Source organism: Pan troglodytes, chromosome 1 (genome assembly GCF_028858775.2).
Source record: "Pan troglodytes isolate AG18354 chromosome 1, NHGRI_mPanTro3-v2.0_pri, whole genome shotgun sequence".
NCBI lineage: Eukaryota > Metazoa > Chordata > Mammalia > Primates > Hominidae > Pan > Pan troglodytes.
This window is the reverse complement of record NC_072398.2, coordinates 180425191-180441961: the sequence shown is the minus strand read 5'-3', so window position 1 is coordinate 180441961 and position 16771 is coordinate 180425191. Positions and strand designations below refer to the sequence as shown.

At 38.3% G+C, this 16771-nt stretch overlaps 1 protein-coding gene across 4 annotated transcripts in view; it reads right to left on the bottom strand.

Annotated features, from left to right (window-relative positions):
• The window catches only part of FAF1 (Fas associated factor 1), a 520728-nt gene that overhangs the window by 141259 nt on the left and 362698 nt on the right, over positions 1–16771 (bottom strand). For 2 of the 4 annotated variants that reach the window (XM_001137725.6, XM_063780492.1), the window contains 4 exons: positions 13582–13677; positions 2133–2259; positions 1099–1162; positions 65–146 (listed from right to left, as the gene is read on the bottom strand). In XM_001137725.6, coding sequence (XP_001137725.1) covers positions 65–146; positions 1099–1162; positions 2133–2259; positions 13582–13677 — 369 coding nt within the window. Of the gene's footprint in view, positions 1–64; positions 147–1098; positions 1238–2132; positions 2260–13581; positions 13678–16771 lie in introns of all 4 variants that reach the window. The other 2 variants (XM_054666796.2, XM_063780489.1) reach the window with 1 other exon arrangement.

The following is a 16771-nucleotide window of genomic DNA, read 5'->3' as shown; positions in this document are numbered from 1 at the left end:
CTCAGCCCTAGTGGTAAACCTGTGGGATGCACTTTTTAATCAGAAAAGGTCAAACTGTACTTACATCTCGGGCTTTCACATAGAAGGCCTCTTGAAAAGCAGCTTCTAATGAGCCAATAAAAAATACAGGATGGCAATCACCATATCTATAGGAAAAAGTGACTCTATTAATTAAAATACATTTCAAATTCACTTCAAATTTCACAAGTCTAATCAATGACTTTTAAGTAAATGTTGGGGCTAATGTCTAGTGCATACTAAACATGAAAACATTTCTTTAAAAGCTTGGAAATGAGCTTTATTGGTTTTTAGAATTCTTCTTGGCCTATACTGATATACTAAAATACTGGAATTTTAAGTACACTTAGCAAATGAATTTAATAAGTGCTATAAAACCATGCCATTTATAAGAAGAAACTCTTGGTTACTCACTTTCATATGATTTTACTAGTTACATTAGCCTTATTTTCCCACTTTAGTTCATTTATTCCAGAATTCCGATAGAAGGAAAAAACTGTTTCTTTTAAAAGTCTCCATATTATATTTCAACAGAAAATATCACTAAAACAATATCATTTACACCAAATTGAGGATTAAACATTAATTCTCTTTATATCTGAATACCTCAGCAGACTCTCAAATGCATATAAAATATTTTATATTTGACACTTAAGGAAGAAATGTAAAACAATTCCAAAAGAAAAAATTAAAGGAAAAAATTCACTTGGATTTAAAATGCTTAAAGTATTTTTAAATTTAATATTATTTTAAAGGATTTTCCATTTGACTGTCCTAAGATATACTAAAAATTACTATCCTATATCCTAGTCCTTTGGGAATATAATAAAAATATTAAATTAGGATCCATTTATTGAACGTCCATAAACATACAGAAATAAGTTGAATCTATCTCTAAAGTGGCATAAATGGTTTACTGGTTATTTATGTGTTTCACTATTAGGACTATATAAATTAACAAGTATATCCTTTGAATACTTTAAGGAGAAACTTTAAACAATCTATAATTAAAATTGCCCAAGAAAAATCACAGTAGCATAAAACAGCATCAATTTTATATAGTTAATGTCCTAACCCTACCTTGAAGAAAACTCTGCTGTAAATTGTAATAAGGCATCTCCTTCATTTTCTGCGTTTTCTGGCACTAAAAAACAAACAAAAGAAAAAACAAAAACAAAAAAACAAAACAAATAGACACAAAAAACAAACCACATAACATCTAATCCCACATATAAGAAATATATTTAATCAATAAAGAGGAAATAAAATTAAATTTTAGCTTCTGTGATATATCTGAGGGGATAGTTTAACTCAACATATATTAGATCTCATCAAACCAGAATCAAAAAGAACCTTAAAATATTCCAAGCTCATAAATTTTGAAAAACCAATGGACACAATCCTGCTAAGCATTTAAAATATGTGCCCAGTTGCCATTTAGGATTTCAATGTTTTCTTGAAATAGACATCTTGTGACTAAATTAAATTAAATGGGTCTGATATTATTTTAAAGACTTCATTAATTGGGAAAATAACCAATTTTATGTAAACATCCCATCTATTTCTGCCCACAGGAGTTCTCTAATTTCACAAAGTAAATAGGCTATTATTATTTTAGTGGTCATTTTGCATGTAGCATGTCTTGTTATTCTATAGTACGCATCTTGTAAGTGGAAGTGAAAGAGATGGTACATTTAGTTTAATTTTTTCCTTCCAAAGATGGGTACCGTTGAATAGAAAAGTAACATTATTACTCTTAAAACTGATATCTCTAATAAGATGTGGGGAAACAAGTATGGGTCACAGAAAGTACACCTGTTTGTTAATCAGCCTCTAGGTTTAAAGAGAGACAGTCATAATTAATTATACATGTAAAACAAAAGTTACACTACCTTGCGTTTTTAATGAATTTTCCTAATGCACTGAGAATTTTTGAGTTTAATAAAATCTAAATTCAAAAGGCTCTGGTTCTAATGAAGAATGCCTACTCTCTATTATCTTATCTCCTCAAACCTGGAGGTCAGTAAGAGATGTTTAAGTTTAATGTTCTTCATAAGTTTGTGTACTAGAAGAAAGAATTCTATTGCTGGACCCAAAGAGCTATTAATACTCACTCATTGGAGATTTTCTCAAGGCAGATGACGCCATGCCAAATACTTCTCCATCATCCACCCCAAATTCTGTAGCATCTTCAAAGTCATCTCCATCGCTATCACTAACCATATGAACATCGGTGATTTGCTATTTAAGGAAAGTCCTGATTAGTTTCATATTGATTTTGGCCTATCAAATTCTAAGAATAAGTTATAATAATAACAACAGGACACAAGCGTTATAAAATTTTTATCAAATAAACTCATTTGCTAGAGTAAAGCTTACTATTTTTTCCTTTTAAGGCTTACATACTTCCTAAACTTTCTGTGATACCTGTAGACTGAAGGTCTCCAACCTTCGGGAAATGAAGAATGCTTACAAACTAAATAAAGACAGGGATTTTTGTCTTTTTCCCCAGCATATAGTATACAAGTAAGTGCAAAACAAATGAGAAAATGGGTACAACTGGAGAAGTCAGAGACAAAGTAAGTTATGAGTCTCTCAAAAAGCTCACACTAATTTATATTTGGCAGGTGGAGGCAATGGTAGCATTTCCAAACTTTCCACTTCCTTACTGCAGTGGTTCTCAGGTTTCTCTTTGTGAAATATGGTACACTATCCTCACATTGTTATGGATAACATGAAATACACTACATATGAAAGCTCTTTGTAAACTGAAGATGAGATGTAATAAAAATGTTTTACATATGAGTTGTAATAATAATGTTTTAATTCAGTAAAAATTACTGAGAATTTACTACCTGCTGAGCACTGATAAATATGCTCTGTTTATTTTGTTTTCAGCAACATCAATTGAAAAGGTATTAAAAACATCTGCTTCAAAGAACTAGGCTGTTATTCTCTAGGTTAGAATGTGATTCTGAAATACTGAGATATAAAACTTTTGGACTGGGCTGTAAGTACTGCTGAATATTCATGCCTTAGGTAAGAAGACGGTCCAAGCAAGATATCTGGCTACATGCTTGTCTGTCCTATGTTCAATAAATAAAGTCTATAAATATTACTTAGTAAATAAAATTTCTATCTTTTAAAATGTGGCACTATGTACTTAAGTTATAAAATGGGGAAACTGATCCTTCAGTCTATGTAGAATAACCTAATATAACATAAATATTTTGCCAGAAAAGCATTAATAGAAACAAAATATAAGACTCATAATTAGCCTGGGCATCATGGCCAGGTCTATCTCTACAAAAAAAAAAAAAAAAAGAAAAAAGTCTGGCATGATGGTGTGCCGCTGGTCCTAGTTACTTGGGAGGCTGAGGCAGGAGGATCACTTGAGCCCACGAGGTCAAGGTTGCAGTGAGCCTTGTTTGCACCACTGCACTCTAGCCTGAGTGACAGAGTGAGACCCTGGCTCAAAAATAAAAGACTCATAAAAATTTAGCTAGAGGGAATGTCAGAGGTCAGACAGTTGTTGAATCATAGATTTTAAAGCTGGAAGGATCTTAAAAATCTGTCATCGGCGGTTTTCTAACTTATTTTCATAGGGTTACCTCCCTCCCCTAGGCCCAAACAAAATATTACAATACATAAAAGTAAGACTACTCTGGTTGATACAGGGAGAGGTCAATGGGGAGCTTAATGCTCCTGGAGTTGGCCTTTTCTTCCTTGTATCTGTTGACACCTGGGGTATAGCCAGAGGATCTCAGGACCCCATGAAACACTTTTTAAAACTGCTGATCTAGTGATTCTAAGAGTTCCAAATGAGGAAGTCAAGATACTTCTCATTTGACTTAGTGTCAGATGTCAGCATTTCCTCCTTGGGCATACCCAAGCATTAATGCAGAGAATCATAATCATATTTTCCCTCTCAACTTTAAGACAATCTTTCTAATGCTTTGAATAGACAAGATAATGAAGATACATTTGTTGCATGAATAAATAAATGGTCCTTCCCTGAAGCATTTACCTGCCATCTTAACTCTACTTCTCACGGAAACACTGGTCCTCCTCCCTTAATAGTTTGTTCGTAGATCTAAGATCTCCTCCTGGTTTAAGCTAGTCAACAGCTTAAAAATCCACAATGCTTTCTCATTTTAGAGCAGTGAAAGAGCCTCCTCCACAAAACAACACATTTACTAGGACAACAGTGCTTGAGTTCCCGCTGTGTTTCAGGTAGTCAAATATCTGGAGAATGAAGTTGCCTTTAAATTTGAGGCTTAGTCTTAAATAGGTAAAGGCTCAAGATTTACAAGATATACCACATGTTCTTTTACAGTGCCTAGCCAGATTCACAGGCAACTGAAAAGAAACAAAGGACGAGTATGACAAATCTTCTCACATCCTCTATCAGGTAAGCTATCATCTCAGTCTTTGCTTAATCTTGCCTAGTACTCACCCCCTCCTTTGAGGCATCAGGTTAAGAACAAGGGGTGGGAGACACAGGGGAGAAAAAAGGGAATGTTCTATATATACTTCTTTCTATACTTACCCCTTTTACTTTACTGTCCCACATCCATCCTCTTTCTCCAAATCCTGTTCAATAAATTAGCTCCTTCTATAACAACAGGACCTTACTTCATACTAAGATAGTGATTTTAATATTCTCCATGTGTCTCCATTATTCGTTTTCCCTTCACAAAGTAGAGAATTCCCAAACCTCTTAAAATTCCAGAAAACAAAAACCTATAACCACAACATCTTCAAAGGGAGGTATCTAAAAAGCCAATTTTGTTGAAAAAAGTATATTTCAAATATGAATTATTGAAATATCTGCAAGAATGAACTACTTAATTATGTATAAGGAACTCCCAGTCTCTTCATATTTTCTTATCAGCTATCTAACAGGTTAGAAAAAGCTTTTTCTAAAAAATAAGATAAACAAACTTTTTTTCATTAATGTTTGCTGATGAGAATAGATAATCTCTTGGTATCTGTCATGGCTGCCCTAAAATTCTTTAAATCCAGAAAAAGTATTTATTCATAATTTTAAAAACAGCTAAAAAATTAGTGATTTATGTTTATTGCATTCATTTATTACCTTTAACATTTAACAAACATTTACAAATCACTGTTAAGTGCTACGCTCTTTGGACCTATGTGGAAGATACAGTATATCCTCTCTTAAGGAGCACCATATATTATACACAGAGTGATTAGTGCTATGACATGTAAATTCAGAAGAGAGGACCTAAATCATAGGGGGTAGGAATCAGGAAAAACTTCCTGGAGGAGATGATAACTAAACCATTTAAGGTAAACATTTAGAACTCATAACTGGCATTAAAGCAAGCTTATAATTGAAATAGATGTTCCTTTCGGCAACATTCACCAACTACCTATTATGTCAAGGCACTATGTTAAAAACTAGGTATGTCAGCCAGGCATGGTGGCTCATGCCTGTAATCCCAGCACTTTCAGAGGCTGAGGCAGGCGGATCACTTAAGGTCAGGAGTTCGAGACCAGCCTGGCCAACATGATGAAACCCCATCTCTACTAAAAACACAAAAATTAGCCTGGTGCGGTGGCAGACGCCTGTAATCCCAGCTACCTGGAAGGCTGAGGCAGGAGAATCACTTGAACGTGGGAGATGGAAGTTGCAGTACGTGTCACTACATCCAGCTAATTTTCATATATTTTGTATAGACAGGGTCTCACTATTTGCCCAGGCTGAATGTGAACTTATTTTAAATTATTTGTCAGGCAATTCGTGTATCTCTAATTCTTTAGGGTCAGTTACTAGAGTTTATTGGTTCCTTTGGTGGTATCATCTTTCCCAAATTCCTTATGATCCTTGTATTATTGCAAAGGTGTCTGTGCATTTGATGAAAAAGTTACCTCTTCTAGACTTTATGGGCTGCCATCAGTAAGGAGAGACCTTCACCTGTGGGTGTGGAGAGAGGGTAGGGAAGGAGAGAGGCACTCTGGGGCATGCTGTGGCACGGGGTCTAAGGGCACAAGATACCAAGTGGTGTGTGTGTGTGGTGACTTGAGGTCTAGGGGGGACACTGAGCCTTGTCAGCTTAGACAGTTAAGAGTCTGTGACATTGGCACCTGTGTGATCCTTGACGGCAAAAGTTGTGGGAGGTCTGCAGAGGCTGCAAGGGCTACTGGAGTCCTCTGCTATGCCTCTGTGTCCAGCAACAAAGGGCCATGGCTAGCAACAATGAAGGCCAGAGCCAGTGAAATGCACATCCTCTGGTGTAGAGGCTGGCTGCAGACATGCCTCTGGCAGCAGATCCAGATGTAGCCTCATGCACTGGGGTAAGTGCTGGAGACAGAAACAGGAGATGGGCAAGACTGTAAGAGCACATGTGGGATGATCAGGGCTGGAAGCTTGCTTATGCTCAATTGCAGGGACCAGCTAGGGTTAGGTGACAGGAATCAGACTATCTGTGTATATGTGGGCAGCTGCAGGGCCATCTGTGATTGCAAGCACAGTGGTAGGGGCAGGAGCCAAGGGGCAAGATCACCTACTTATAGACATAAAACTGTGACAGCCAGGGCTGGCGGCATGCAGTAGCCTAGCTGCTGGGGTAAGCCTCAGGTACATGTAGTGGTGGGTTTGAAGCCTGTGATGAGTGGTCACAGAGCTGTTTTCAGGCACACATGCAGTAGCTGTGTTGTGTCCCTGGGCCAAAGAACCCACGGAGGCAGCAGCTGGGGTGGCTCTGGGGAGGAGGGATTTCAGGTGCTTAAGCATCTGAAAAATACGAAGTCTGCTGAGGAGGGATTCTAGACCCAAGCAGGAGCAGCTCAGGTGACTCCAGGTGGGGAAGGGAGAGGAGTGGTAGGTCACACACCCAGAGACTGTCAAGGCTGCTGGGCTGTGTTCCCAGGCCAGAACAACTACAACAGTAGCAGTCTTGCAGCTCTGGGTCTTTGCCCATTTTTTAACTGGGTTGTTATATTACTTAGTTTTAGGAGTTCTCTATATTTTATAGACATTGATCCCATATCAGATGTATGATTTGCAAATATTTTCTCCCATTCTGTGGGGTGCCTTTTTAACTCCATTGCTAGTGTTTTTTGATGCACAAAACTTTTTAATTTTCACAAAGTCCAATTTCTCTATTTTTTCTTTTGTTACCTGTGCCATTAGTGTCATACCAAGACATCATTGCCAAATCCAATGTCATAAAACTTTTGCCCTATGTTTTCTTTTAACAGTTGTATTGTTTTAGATCTTACAGTTAGGTCTTTCATATATTTTGAGTTTATTTTTGCATATGATATTAGGTAAGGGTCCAACTTCATTCTTTCACATGTGGATATCCAGTTTTCCCAGTACCGTTTGTTGAAAAAACTTCCCTTTCTCCATTGAATGGGATTAGTGCCCTTGTCAAAAACCATTTTATCATAATATGCTGGTATGCTGGGGCTCTCTATTATATTCCATTGGGCTATATGTTAGTCTTTATACTAGCACTGCACTGTTTAGATTACTGTATCTTTTTACTAAACATTGAAATCAGGAAGAGTGAGTCCTCCAGCTTTGTTCTTTTTCAGGATTGTTTTTGGCTATTCAAGGTCCATTGAAATTCCATATGAATTTTTGGATAAGTTTTTCTATTTCTGCAAAAAACCACCATTGGAATTTTGATAGGGATTTCTGTAGACTGCTTTGGGCACTACAATATTACGCCTTCCAACCCATGTACATGAAATGTGTTTCCATTTATTTATATCTTCTTTACTTTTTCAGCAATGTTTGGTAGCTTTCATAGTAGAAGTCTTCTGCTTCTTTTATTAGTTAATTCCTAAGTATTATTCTGTTTGATGCTTTGTCATTGGAATTGTTTTTCTAATTTTCTGTTCAGCTTGTTGACTGTTGGTTTATAGAAATGCAAGTGATTTTTGTGTGTTGACTTTGTATCTTGGTATTTTGCTGAATTCATTTTTTAGTTCCAATAGTTTTTTTTAAAATGTAATCTTTGGAGTTGTCTACATATAAAATCATCCTCAGTGAACAGAGATTATTTTAATTCTTCCTTTTATTTCTTTTTCTTTTTCTTGCCTAATTGCCCTGGCCAGAACTTCCAGAACTATGTCAAATAGAAATGGTGAAAGGGGTCATCCTTGGCCGGGCACCATGGCTCACGCCTGTAATCCCAGCACTTCGGGAGGCTGAGGCGGATAGATCACCTGAGGTCAGGAGTTTGAGACCAGTCTGACCAATATGGTGAAACCCTGTCTCTACTAAAATTACAAAAATTAGCCGGGTGTGGTGGTGTACTCCTGTAGTCCCAGCTACTCGGGAGGCTGAGGCAGGAGAATCACTTGAACCCAGGAGGCGGAGGTTGCAGTGAGCCAAGATCATGCCACTGTACTCCAGCCTGGGCAACAGAGCGAGACTCTGTCTCCAAAAAAAAAAAAAAAAGAAAGAAAGAAAGGGGTCATTCTTATCTTGTTCCTGATTTTAGAGAAAAAGTTTTCAGTCTTTCACCCTTGAGTATGATGTTTGCTGTGAGTTTTTCAGATATGTCTTTCATTATGTTGAAGTAGTTTTCTTCTATTTCTAGTTTTACCATGAAAGGGTGTTGAATGTTGCCAAATGCAGATGATGACGTGTTTTTTTCCTTCATTCTGTAAATGTGCTGTATTACATTGAGGATTCCATTATCTCTTGCTTGCACTAGTACAACAGACTCATACCTGATTTCTCTGTCTTCTGTCTTGTTTCTCTTAAATCTAGCCTGTGCACAGCAGAGCGCTCTTCACTAAACTGTGTATTTGTGGGGAGATATCACTCCCCACTTAAAAGTCTTTTACTGCTGGCCAGGTGCAGTGGCTCATGCCTGCAATCCCAGCACTTTGGAAGGCTGTGGCAGGTGGATCACGACTTGAGGTCAGGAGTTACCAGCCTGGCCAACATGGCGAAACCTCGTCTCTACTAAAAATACAAAAATTTCACCGGGCATGGTGGTGGGTGCCTATAATCCCAGTTACTCAGGAGACTGAGGCACGAGAATAGCTTGCACCCGAGAGGTGGAGGTTGCAGTGAGCCGAGATCGCACCACTGCACTCCACCCTAGGCAACAGAGCGAGACTCCATCTCAGAAAAAAAAAAAAAAAAAGGCTTTTACTGCTTTCTACAGTTCCAAATTCTCAATGTGTCATACAAGACTTACTCACTTTCACCTCATCTCTTATCTTCCTTTTCCCCCGACTTTCTTCTGCACTAACAGCAACCTACACTTATCTCTTCTCATTTGCTACATCAAATCATGCTTTTTTTCTCTGAATGGAATGAATGGAATATGATTCCTTTGATTCTTTATTTGGCTGTGACTCATTCTTTATAATCCAATGTGGATGTCACCTCCTCTAGTCTTTTTTTATTTCCTTTATTTAAAAAATATTCATTTACAAATAACTATTCTGTGTCTGTTACATGCCAGGCACTATGCTAGGTGTTAGGGCTACAGAGGGGAGAAAGACAAACAAAGTTCTTGCCTGCAAACATTCTTGAAAGTTACAACCCACCCCCATTATCTATGCTCCCCTAGCATCTCATGCTTGCCTCAATTTTCTCATTAATCATATAATATAAAATTATCAATTTATATTCATCTGACTAGTACATAGTGAGCATTCAATAAATGTTTCTTTAACCATAGTTATAAACTAATGCTTTTAACATTACATTAAAACTTTTTGTTGTTGTTAAGTTTTTGGATTGCCTCTCCTTCTTCACTGTCAACCGAGAACTGAACAATTCCCAAGGAGCCAGGGTCAACAAGGCCCCCACAGTGTCTCACCCAAGCAACTGAGGATAAATTGTTACCTAGCTATGTATCCAGAAATATGGAAAAATCATTAAACGGGGGCTCAGGAACAAGGGGAGGATGAGAAGAAAAAATACTAAATGATCATAAAGAAACTGTGTCTGTAGGGCCAGAGAGAGGATGTAAGAATCAAAATTCTCCCAGCTAAAGGACATATAACTACAATCCATAAAGTCTAAAACTTGAATTTAACTGCTGGTCTCAAATATTTCCTTCCTAACTCAAAGTTTAAGAAAGTCAACAGCAAAATGATTATTGTTGGCTGGGCGCGGTGACTCACACCTGTAACCCCAACACTTTGGGAGGCCAAGGAGGGCAGATCACTTGAGGTAAGGAGCTTAAAACCAGTTTGGCCAACATGGCAAAATCCTGCTGTACTCAAAATGCAAAAATTAGCCGGGCATGGTGGCACATGCCTGTAGTCCCAGCTACTTGGGAGGCTGAGGCACGAGAATTGCTTGAACCCGTGGGGAGAAGCCTGCAGTGAGCTAAGATTGTTCCACTGCACTTCAGCTTGGGCAACAGAGCAAGACTCTGTTTCAAAAAAAAAAAAGAAAGAAAGATGATTGTCTTAAAACACACAAAGTCATGTAGGAGTAGAATCGGAAGACAGAAGTAGAATCACTGGGTAGAAGGTACAATTACACATATTTCAACTTAATATAAGGAAGACAACAGAAAAAGCTGCTCAAAAATGAAACTGGTTATTATAGGAGGGCAGAACTCCTAATAATAAGATATTATTATTCAGTAATAATAAGATATTACCAAGGTTGTGACTGTTTTAGTTTGGCAAAGCCTCCCAATCCCACACTACCATTTTCTCAAAATAACCTAAATAGTGTGCTAGCCTCACAAACACTGCTCTTCACTATATGGAACTGACTTCTCTCTGCTGATGGGACCACCCAAATAACACATATAATAGTGAGGGTGAGAGAAGAAAATAAATGAAGTGAAACAGTTACCTGTCACCTCTCAGATAGGACACAGAATAATTAAAAATTTTGGTTGGGGCTAGTTGGCCACCTTTTAATGTTAGTGGATTTATCCATTAAAGAGTGGAAGTATGACCTACTCTAGCCATTAAAAACAGACTCAAGCACTTTAAAGAAATATCTCATTAAATTATGTCCGGCAATTTCTGCCAAGCAGTGAAACTCAATATTATCTTTCTTTCACAAGGGCTAGTGAGATAAAGTGCTTTAAAAAAAGATGGTTTGGTCTCTTGAAAAGGAATAAACATTTTTGGAGACCAAGTATAGTACAGTATAATACAGCACAGTCATATTATTAGCAGGGGAAAACACTTCCTTCTCTGTGGTTTTCTAAAAAATGTTAAAAACCAGAGTGGCAAATTATAATTTTCACAGGATGATCATAGACTACAACTTCAATTACGTAACTCCATTTCTCTTTCACATGTTTAAGTGATATAAATACGTATTCAAAGGATGGCTGGAGAAGTCCTGTGGTAGCTTCCATAATGGGTGTCCAAAATATATAGGCAGTTTAAATAAAAATGAGCAACCACATTTTGTATAGAATGTAAATGGGAAAAAATTTTTATCGTACTAGCCTAAGCTTTTAAATACTTGAATCATGCTCTGTCTTAAAAAATTCTAGTTTAAGGCCAGGCGTGGTGGCTCACACCTGTAATCCCAGCACTTTGGAGGGCTGAGGAGGGTGGATCATTTGAGGTCAGGAGTTGAAGACCAGCCTGGCCAACATAGTGAAACCCCGTCTCTATTAAAAATACAAAAAAATGAGCCGGGTGTGGTGGCGGGTGCCTGTAATCCCAGTTACTTGGGAGGCTGAGGCACGAGAATCACTTGAACCCAGGAGGCAGAGGTTGTAGTGAGCCGAGATCGCACCATTGCACTCCAGCCTGGGTGACAGAGTGAGATCCTGTCTCAAAAAAAAAAAAAAAAAATTATAGTTTAAATAAAGTTCATCTGTGCTATTTAGTTATGACCTCCATTGTATACACTTTTGAAGTCTTGGTGATGACTTTTCCTAGCACATAGTAAGAGCTCAATAAATATTTCTTAAATAAGTTAAAACATCCATGCTCTCTTTCCCATTTCCTTATAACCATGGTCAGAGTTGAGCATGAAAGTGCTGTTTGTAGCCATGGAACAGAATTTAAATATTTCCTTATAATATTCTTTAGGCTTGGGCCGGGCGTGGTGGCTCACACCTGTAATCCCAGCAATTTGGGAGGCCGGGGGGGGTGGGGGGTGGGGGTGGATCACGAGGTCAGGAGTTCGAGACCAGCCTGGCCAATATAGTGAAACCCCGTCTCTATTAAAAATACAAAAATTAGCTGAGCGTGGTGGCGGGCACCTGTAGTCCCAGCTACTTGGGAGGCTGAGGCAGGAGAATCACTTGAACCTGGGAGGTGGAGGTTGCAGTGAGCCAAGATCGCTCCATTGCACTCCAACCTGGGCAACAAGAGTGAAACCCCATCTCAAAAAAAAAAAAATTATATATATATATATTCTTTAGGCTCACTTAGACCCAAATAGGCACAACACACAAACAAACGTGTTCAATCTTATCTGCCCCTTCTCTTTGTTTCTTTAGGACCCCTGTGTGCAACACTATCACTGCATTTTTTATATTATGCCATCACTATTATTATTATCTTTTTATTTTTATTTTTTTTTGAGATGGAATTTCACTCTTGTTGCCCAGGCTGGAGTGCAATGGCACAATCTCGGCTCACTACAACCTCCACCTCTTGGGTTCAAGTGATTCTCCTGCCTTAGCCTCCTGCGTAGCTGGGATTAAAGGAATGCGCCACCACACCCAACTAATTTTGTATTTTTAGTAGAGATGGAGTTTCTCCATGTTGGTCAGGCTGGTCTCGAACTCCTGACCTCAGGTGATCCACTCACCTTGGCCTCTCAAAGTGCTGGGATTACAGGTGTAAGTCACTGTACCTGGCCACTGTTATTTTATCTATCACCCTTGACTCTCAGCACTTTGGTATAGGTATAGTGTTATTCATCTTTGTTATCTAAAGATATTAAGCACAGTGTCTGCTTCATAGTAAGTGCTCCAAACCAATGAGTTAAAGGACTTCCAGGGTCAATCCTAATGAATCTACTCAACTACACAGTCAATAGCAAAAAAAAGTTTCTTTTTTCTTTTTTGAGATGCATTCTCATGCTGTTGCTTAGGCTGGAGTGCAGTGGCGCGATCTCGGCTCACTGCAACCTCTGCCTGCTGGATTCAAGCAATTCTCATGCCTCAGACTCCCAAGTAGCTGGGATTATAGGTGTCTGCCACCACACCTGGCTAATTTTTGTATTTTTAGTAGAGACGGGGTTTTACTATGTTGGCCAGGCTGGTCTCGAACTCCTGGTCTCATGTGCTCTGCCTGTCTCGGCCATCCAAAGTGCTGGGATTACAGGCGTGAGTGACTGTGCCCAGCCTAGAAAGTTCTTTGTTAGCCTGATGGTTCTAAGTAAAAATCATTTCAACCAATCCATCTGAATTCTGTCTGTTGAAACATGAAACTAACAGAGCGAGAAGGAGCACATTAGTAGTAACCTTGCATGGACAGTTTCTGCCTTCAAGAATTTACCGAGATTTAATTAATGCTACATTAACTTTATCGGTTCATTGCTCTGGCAGATTAAAAAAAAGGGAAGTGGGCAGGTAGGTGGGGGATGGGCCTTCTGTTCAAAGAAAAGCTGGCAAACAGGCTTACTTCTTCCGACTGTTCCCGGGTCTGTGCAGGTGAAGATCTTCTTCCCACTGTAAGTCGATGGCAGGGATAAGAGAGCCCTGATTCAGCAAGACACATCTGCAAAAAGTAGAATCCATCATTTGTAAACAAAATATGGCCATGTTTCACAAAAGGATTTGACTTTTCAGGTATTTTCTATTATTGCTGAAGCTAGATTAGAAAGCTAACTCTAGTATCCTGGGTATTACATTACCAGGAAGGCTTTGAAAATTTGAAATTTTTCCACACATGGGATGTTATGGTAGCTAAGGCTAATTTTCATTAGATGATAGACTGAGGTTCTAGGAAACTGATATGAGCCCAAAATAAGGCAAATCATACATACTTACCCCCAATCCCCCACTGCCTCAATGTGCGTCTGCTACTTTTCTGATTAGCAGAATAATACCTCATTTTCCTAACTCCGAAGGCAGTAGGTATAGAAATATAAAATTGTAGGTGAGATACAAAATTTAAAATTTCCATAAGATACATATATCAAAAATATACAAAAATCTAAGTTTAGGTTTTACCCTAAAGGAAGCTGCCTTATATTTGAGTAGTTACAAAAGTTCTCCTATTACACGGTGCTTCCTCAAATACTTCATTTTCAATACACTGTTTGGACAGATTAGCCTTAAATAACCTGAGTCAATGATGCTTCAGGTTCTCCCAGAGTTTACTTGTCAAAACTGGTTAATAAAGAAGACAATGATAAGACATGATTATTCCTAGAGCTCTGTATAATCTCACAATTGCAAGTATTAAAAGTCCTTATAAACCTGTCTTTAAAAGATACTTTGAAAAATGTCTTGGGAAGATGATCAATATACATACATAGGACAAATGAAACCAAAACAAAACAAAAAATAAGCAAATGAAAAAATTACAACTGTCCTTAATGACACCTAGATAGGGATAGTATTTGATTATTACTTTCTCCACAGCGTAGGGATAATAAGGTTGAGTTTATGGGTAAAGCAATGAGAAAATGCCTAGCACACAGTGGCGGCTCAACAAACATTACTTTTTACTAGTCTGTGAAGAATATCTGTGGCTTGAGATAAAATGTCCAGCGAAAAGGATGGACTCTAGAAAACATGACTTTAGCAGAAACACCTTCCTCACCTAGACTGTTCCATGAGAGAAGCCCACTGTCACCTTGTATTCTGGGGTCTTTCTAAGTTAGCCTGTTCCTTAATTAACACAAGAGTAGTTATCTTATTCAATTCAATTATTTAGTCTTTACAATGTCAACCAAAAAGAAAAAAAAAAGTGACCCTAGTGGTGATGATGATGCTTATATATAAAAAATGCCTACAGAATTTGAATAAATATCATGAAATATGAGGGTAGCTAGAAAAGCAGTATTTGTAAATTAACATTATATAATATTAACATTATTTTAAGATATGTGTCCAATTAAATAATTTGACAATTATACTACATCAACACAAAAAGTTTATGCATTTAAATTATCCAAAGAAAACCCTTTTTCACAAAAATAATTATTATTTTACAGTATTTATATTTTTAAGGCCACATCTTAAGGAAAAAATAGCTATAGTTGGCAAGAATTTAATTGTTCTTGTCAGCTGTCAATGACTGAAATATAAGGATGGTAAACCATTTTTTGACAAGACATGAAGAAAAATGAACAAAATTAAGTAAATTTGTTCTGTTAAAAAGTAATCCACGGAAAAGGCAGGCACTTAACAAATTCTTGTTGATCCCTAAAGGAACTTTTTCTATTTAGTAACAGGAGACGGCTAAGTGTAGAATGGACTTTTAAACTCAGAGTGTCCTGAGTTCAAATTCACTTCTACTATTCACTTGAATCAATATTTTCCATCTCAAAACTAAGTTTCCTGGCTGGGCGTGGTGGCTCATTTCTGTAATTCCAGCACTTTGCAAGGCTGAGTCAGGAGGATAGCCTGAGCTCAGGAGTTCAAGACCAGCTTGGGCAACATAGTGAGATCTTGTCTCTAAAAACATAAACAAAAGATTAGCTGGGTATGGGGGTACACGCCTGTAGTCCTTGCTACTTGGGTTGCTGAGGCAGGAGGATCACTTGAGCCCAGGTGGTTAAGGCTGCAGTGAGCTGTGATCATGCCACTGTACTCCAGCTTGGGTGACAGAGTGAGACCCTGTCTCCAAAAAAAGAAAAACCAATTAGCTGGGCATGGTGGAACACACCCATAGTCCAGCTACTAGGGAGGCTGAGATGGGAGGATTGCTTGAGCCCAGGAGGTCAAGGCTGCAGAGAACTGAGATCATGCCACTGCATTCTAGCCTGGGTGATAGAGCAAGAACCTGTCTTTAAAAAATAAAAATAAAATAAAAAAAAAAAAAGGCTAAGTTTTCTGTTCTGTAAAATTAACATGACCTTTCCTAACAGGCTTTCTGTGAGGATGGCTTAAATGAGAATACACTTGCTACATAGTAGATATTCCATCAGCGAGTGAATACTCAAAGTCCATTTGAAGTTTTTTCTTTTCTTCTTACAAACAGTATTTAGTGTTAAGAACATACTGTGCTGGGCGCAATGGCTCACGTGCTGGGTGCGGTGGCTCACGCCTGTAATCTCAGCACTTTGGGAGGCTGAGGCGAGTGGATCACCTGAGGTCAAGAATTCGAGACCAGCCTGACCAACATGGTGAAATCCCATTTCTACTAAATACAAAAAATTAGCCGGGCATGGGTTCATGCTTGTAATCCCAGCTACTTGGGAGGCTGAGGCAGGAGAATTGCTTGAACCTGGGAAGTGGAGGTTGCAGTAAGCCAAGATTGTGCCATTGCACTCCAACCTGGACAACAAGAGTGAAACTCCGTCTCAAAAAAAAAGAACATACTATGTGATTCTCAAAGTATGTACTACAGGCACAGGGTTCTTGAGATTCTTTCAGTAGTTCCATAAGGTCAAAATTATTTCATAATAATACTTAAATGGCATTAGATTTTTTCACTGTGTTGTATTTATTTATTTATTTTCTTGAGAGGGAATCTCGCTCTGTCACCCAGGCTGGAGTGCGGTGGTACGATCTCAGCTCACTGCAACCTCCACCTCCCAGGTTCAAGTGATTCTCCTGCTTCAGCCTCCGAAGCAGCTGGGATTACAGGTGTGTGCCACCATGCCTGGCTAATTTTTGTATCTTTGTAGAGACGGGGTTTT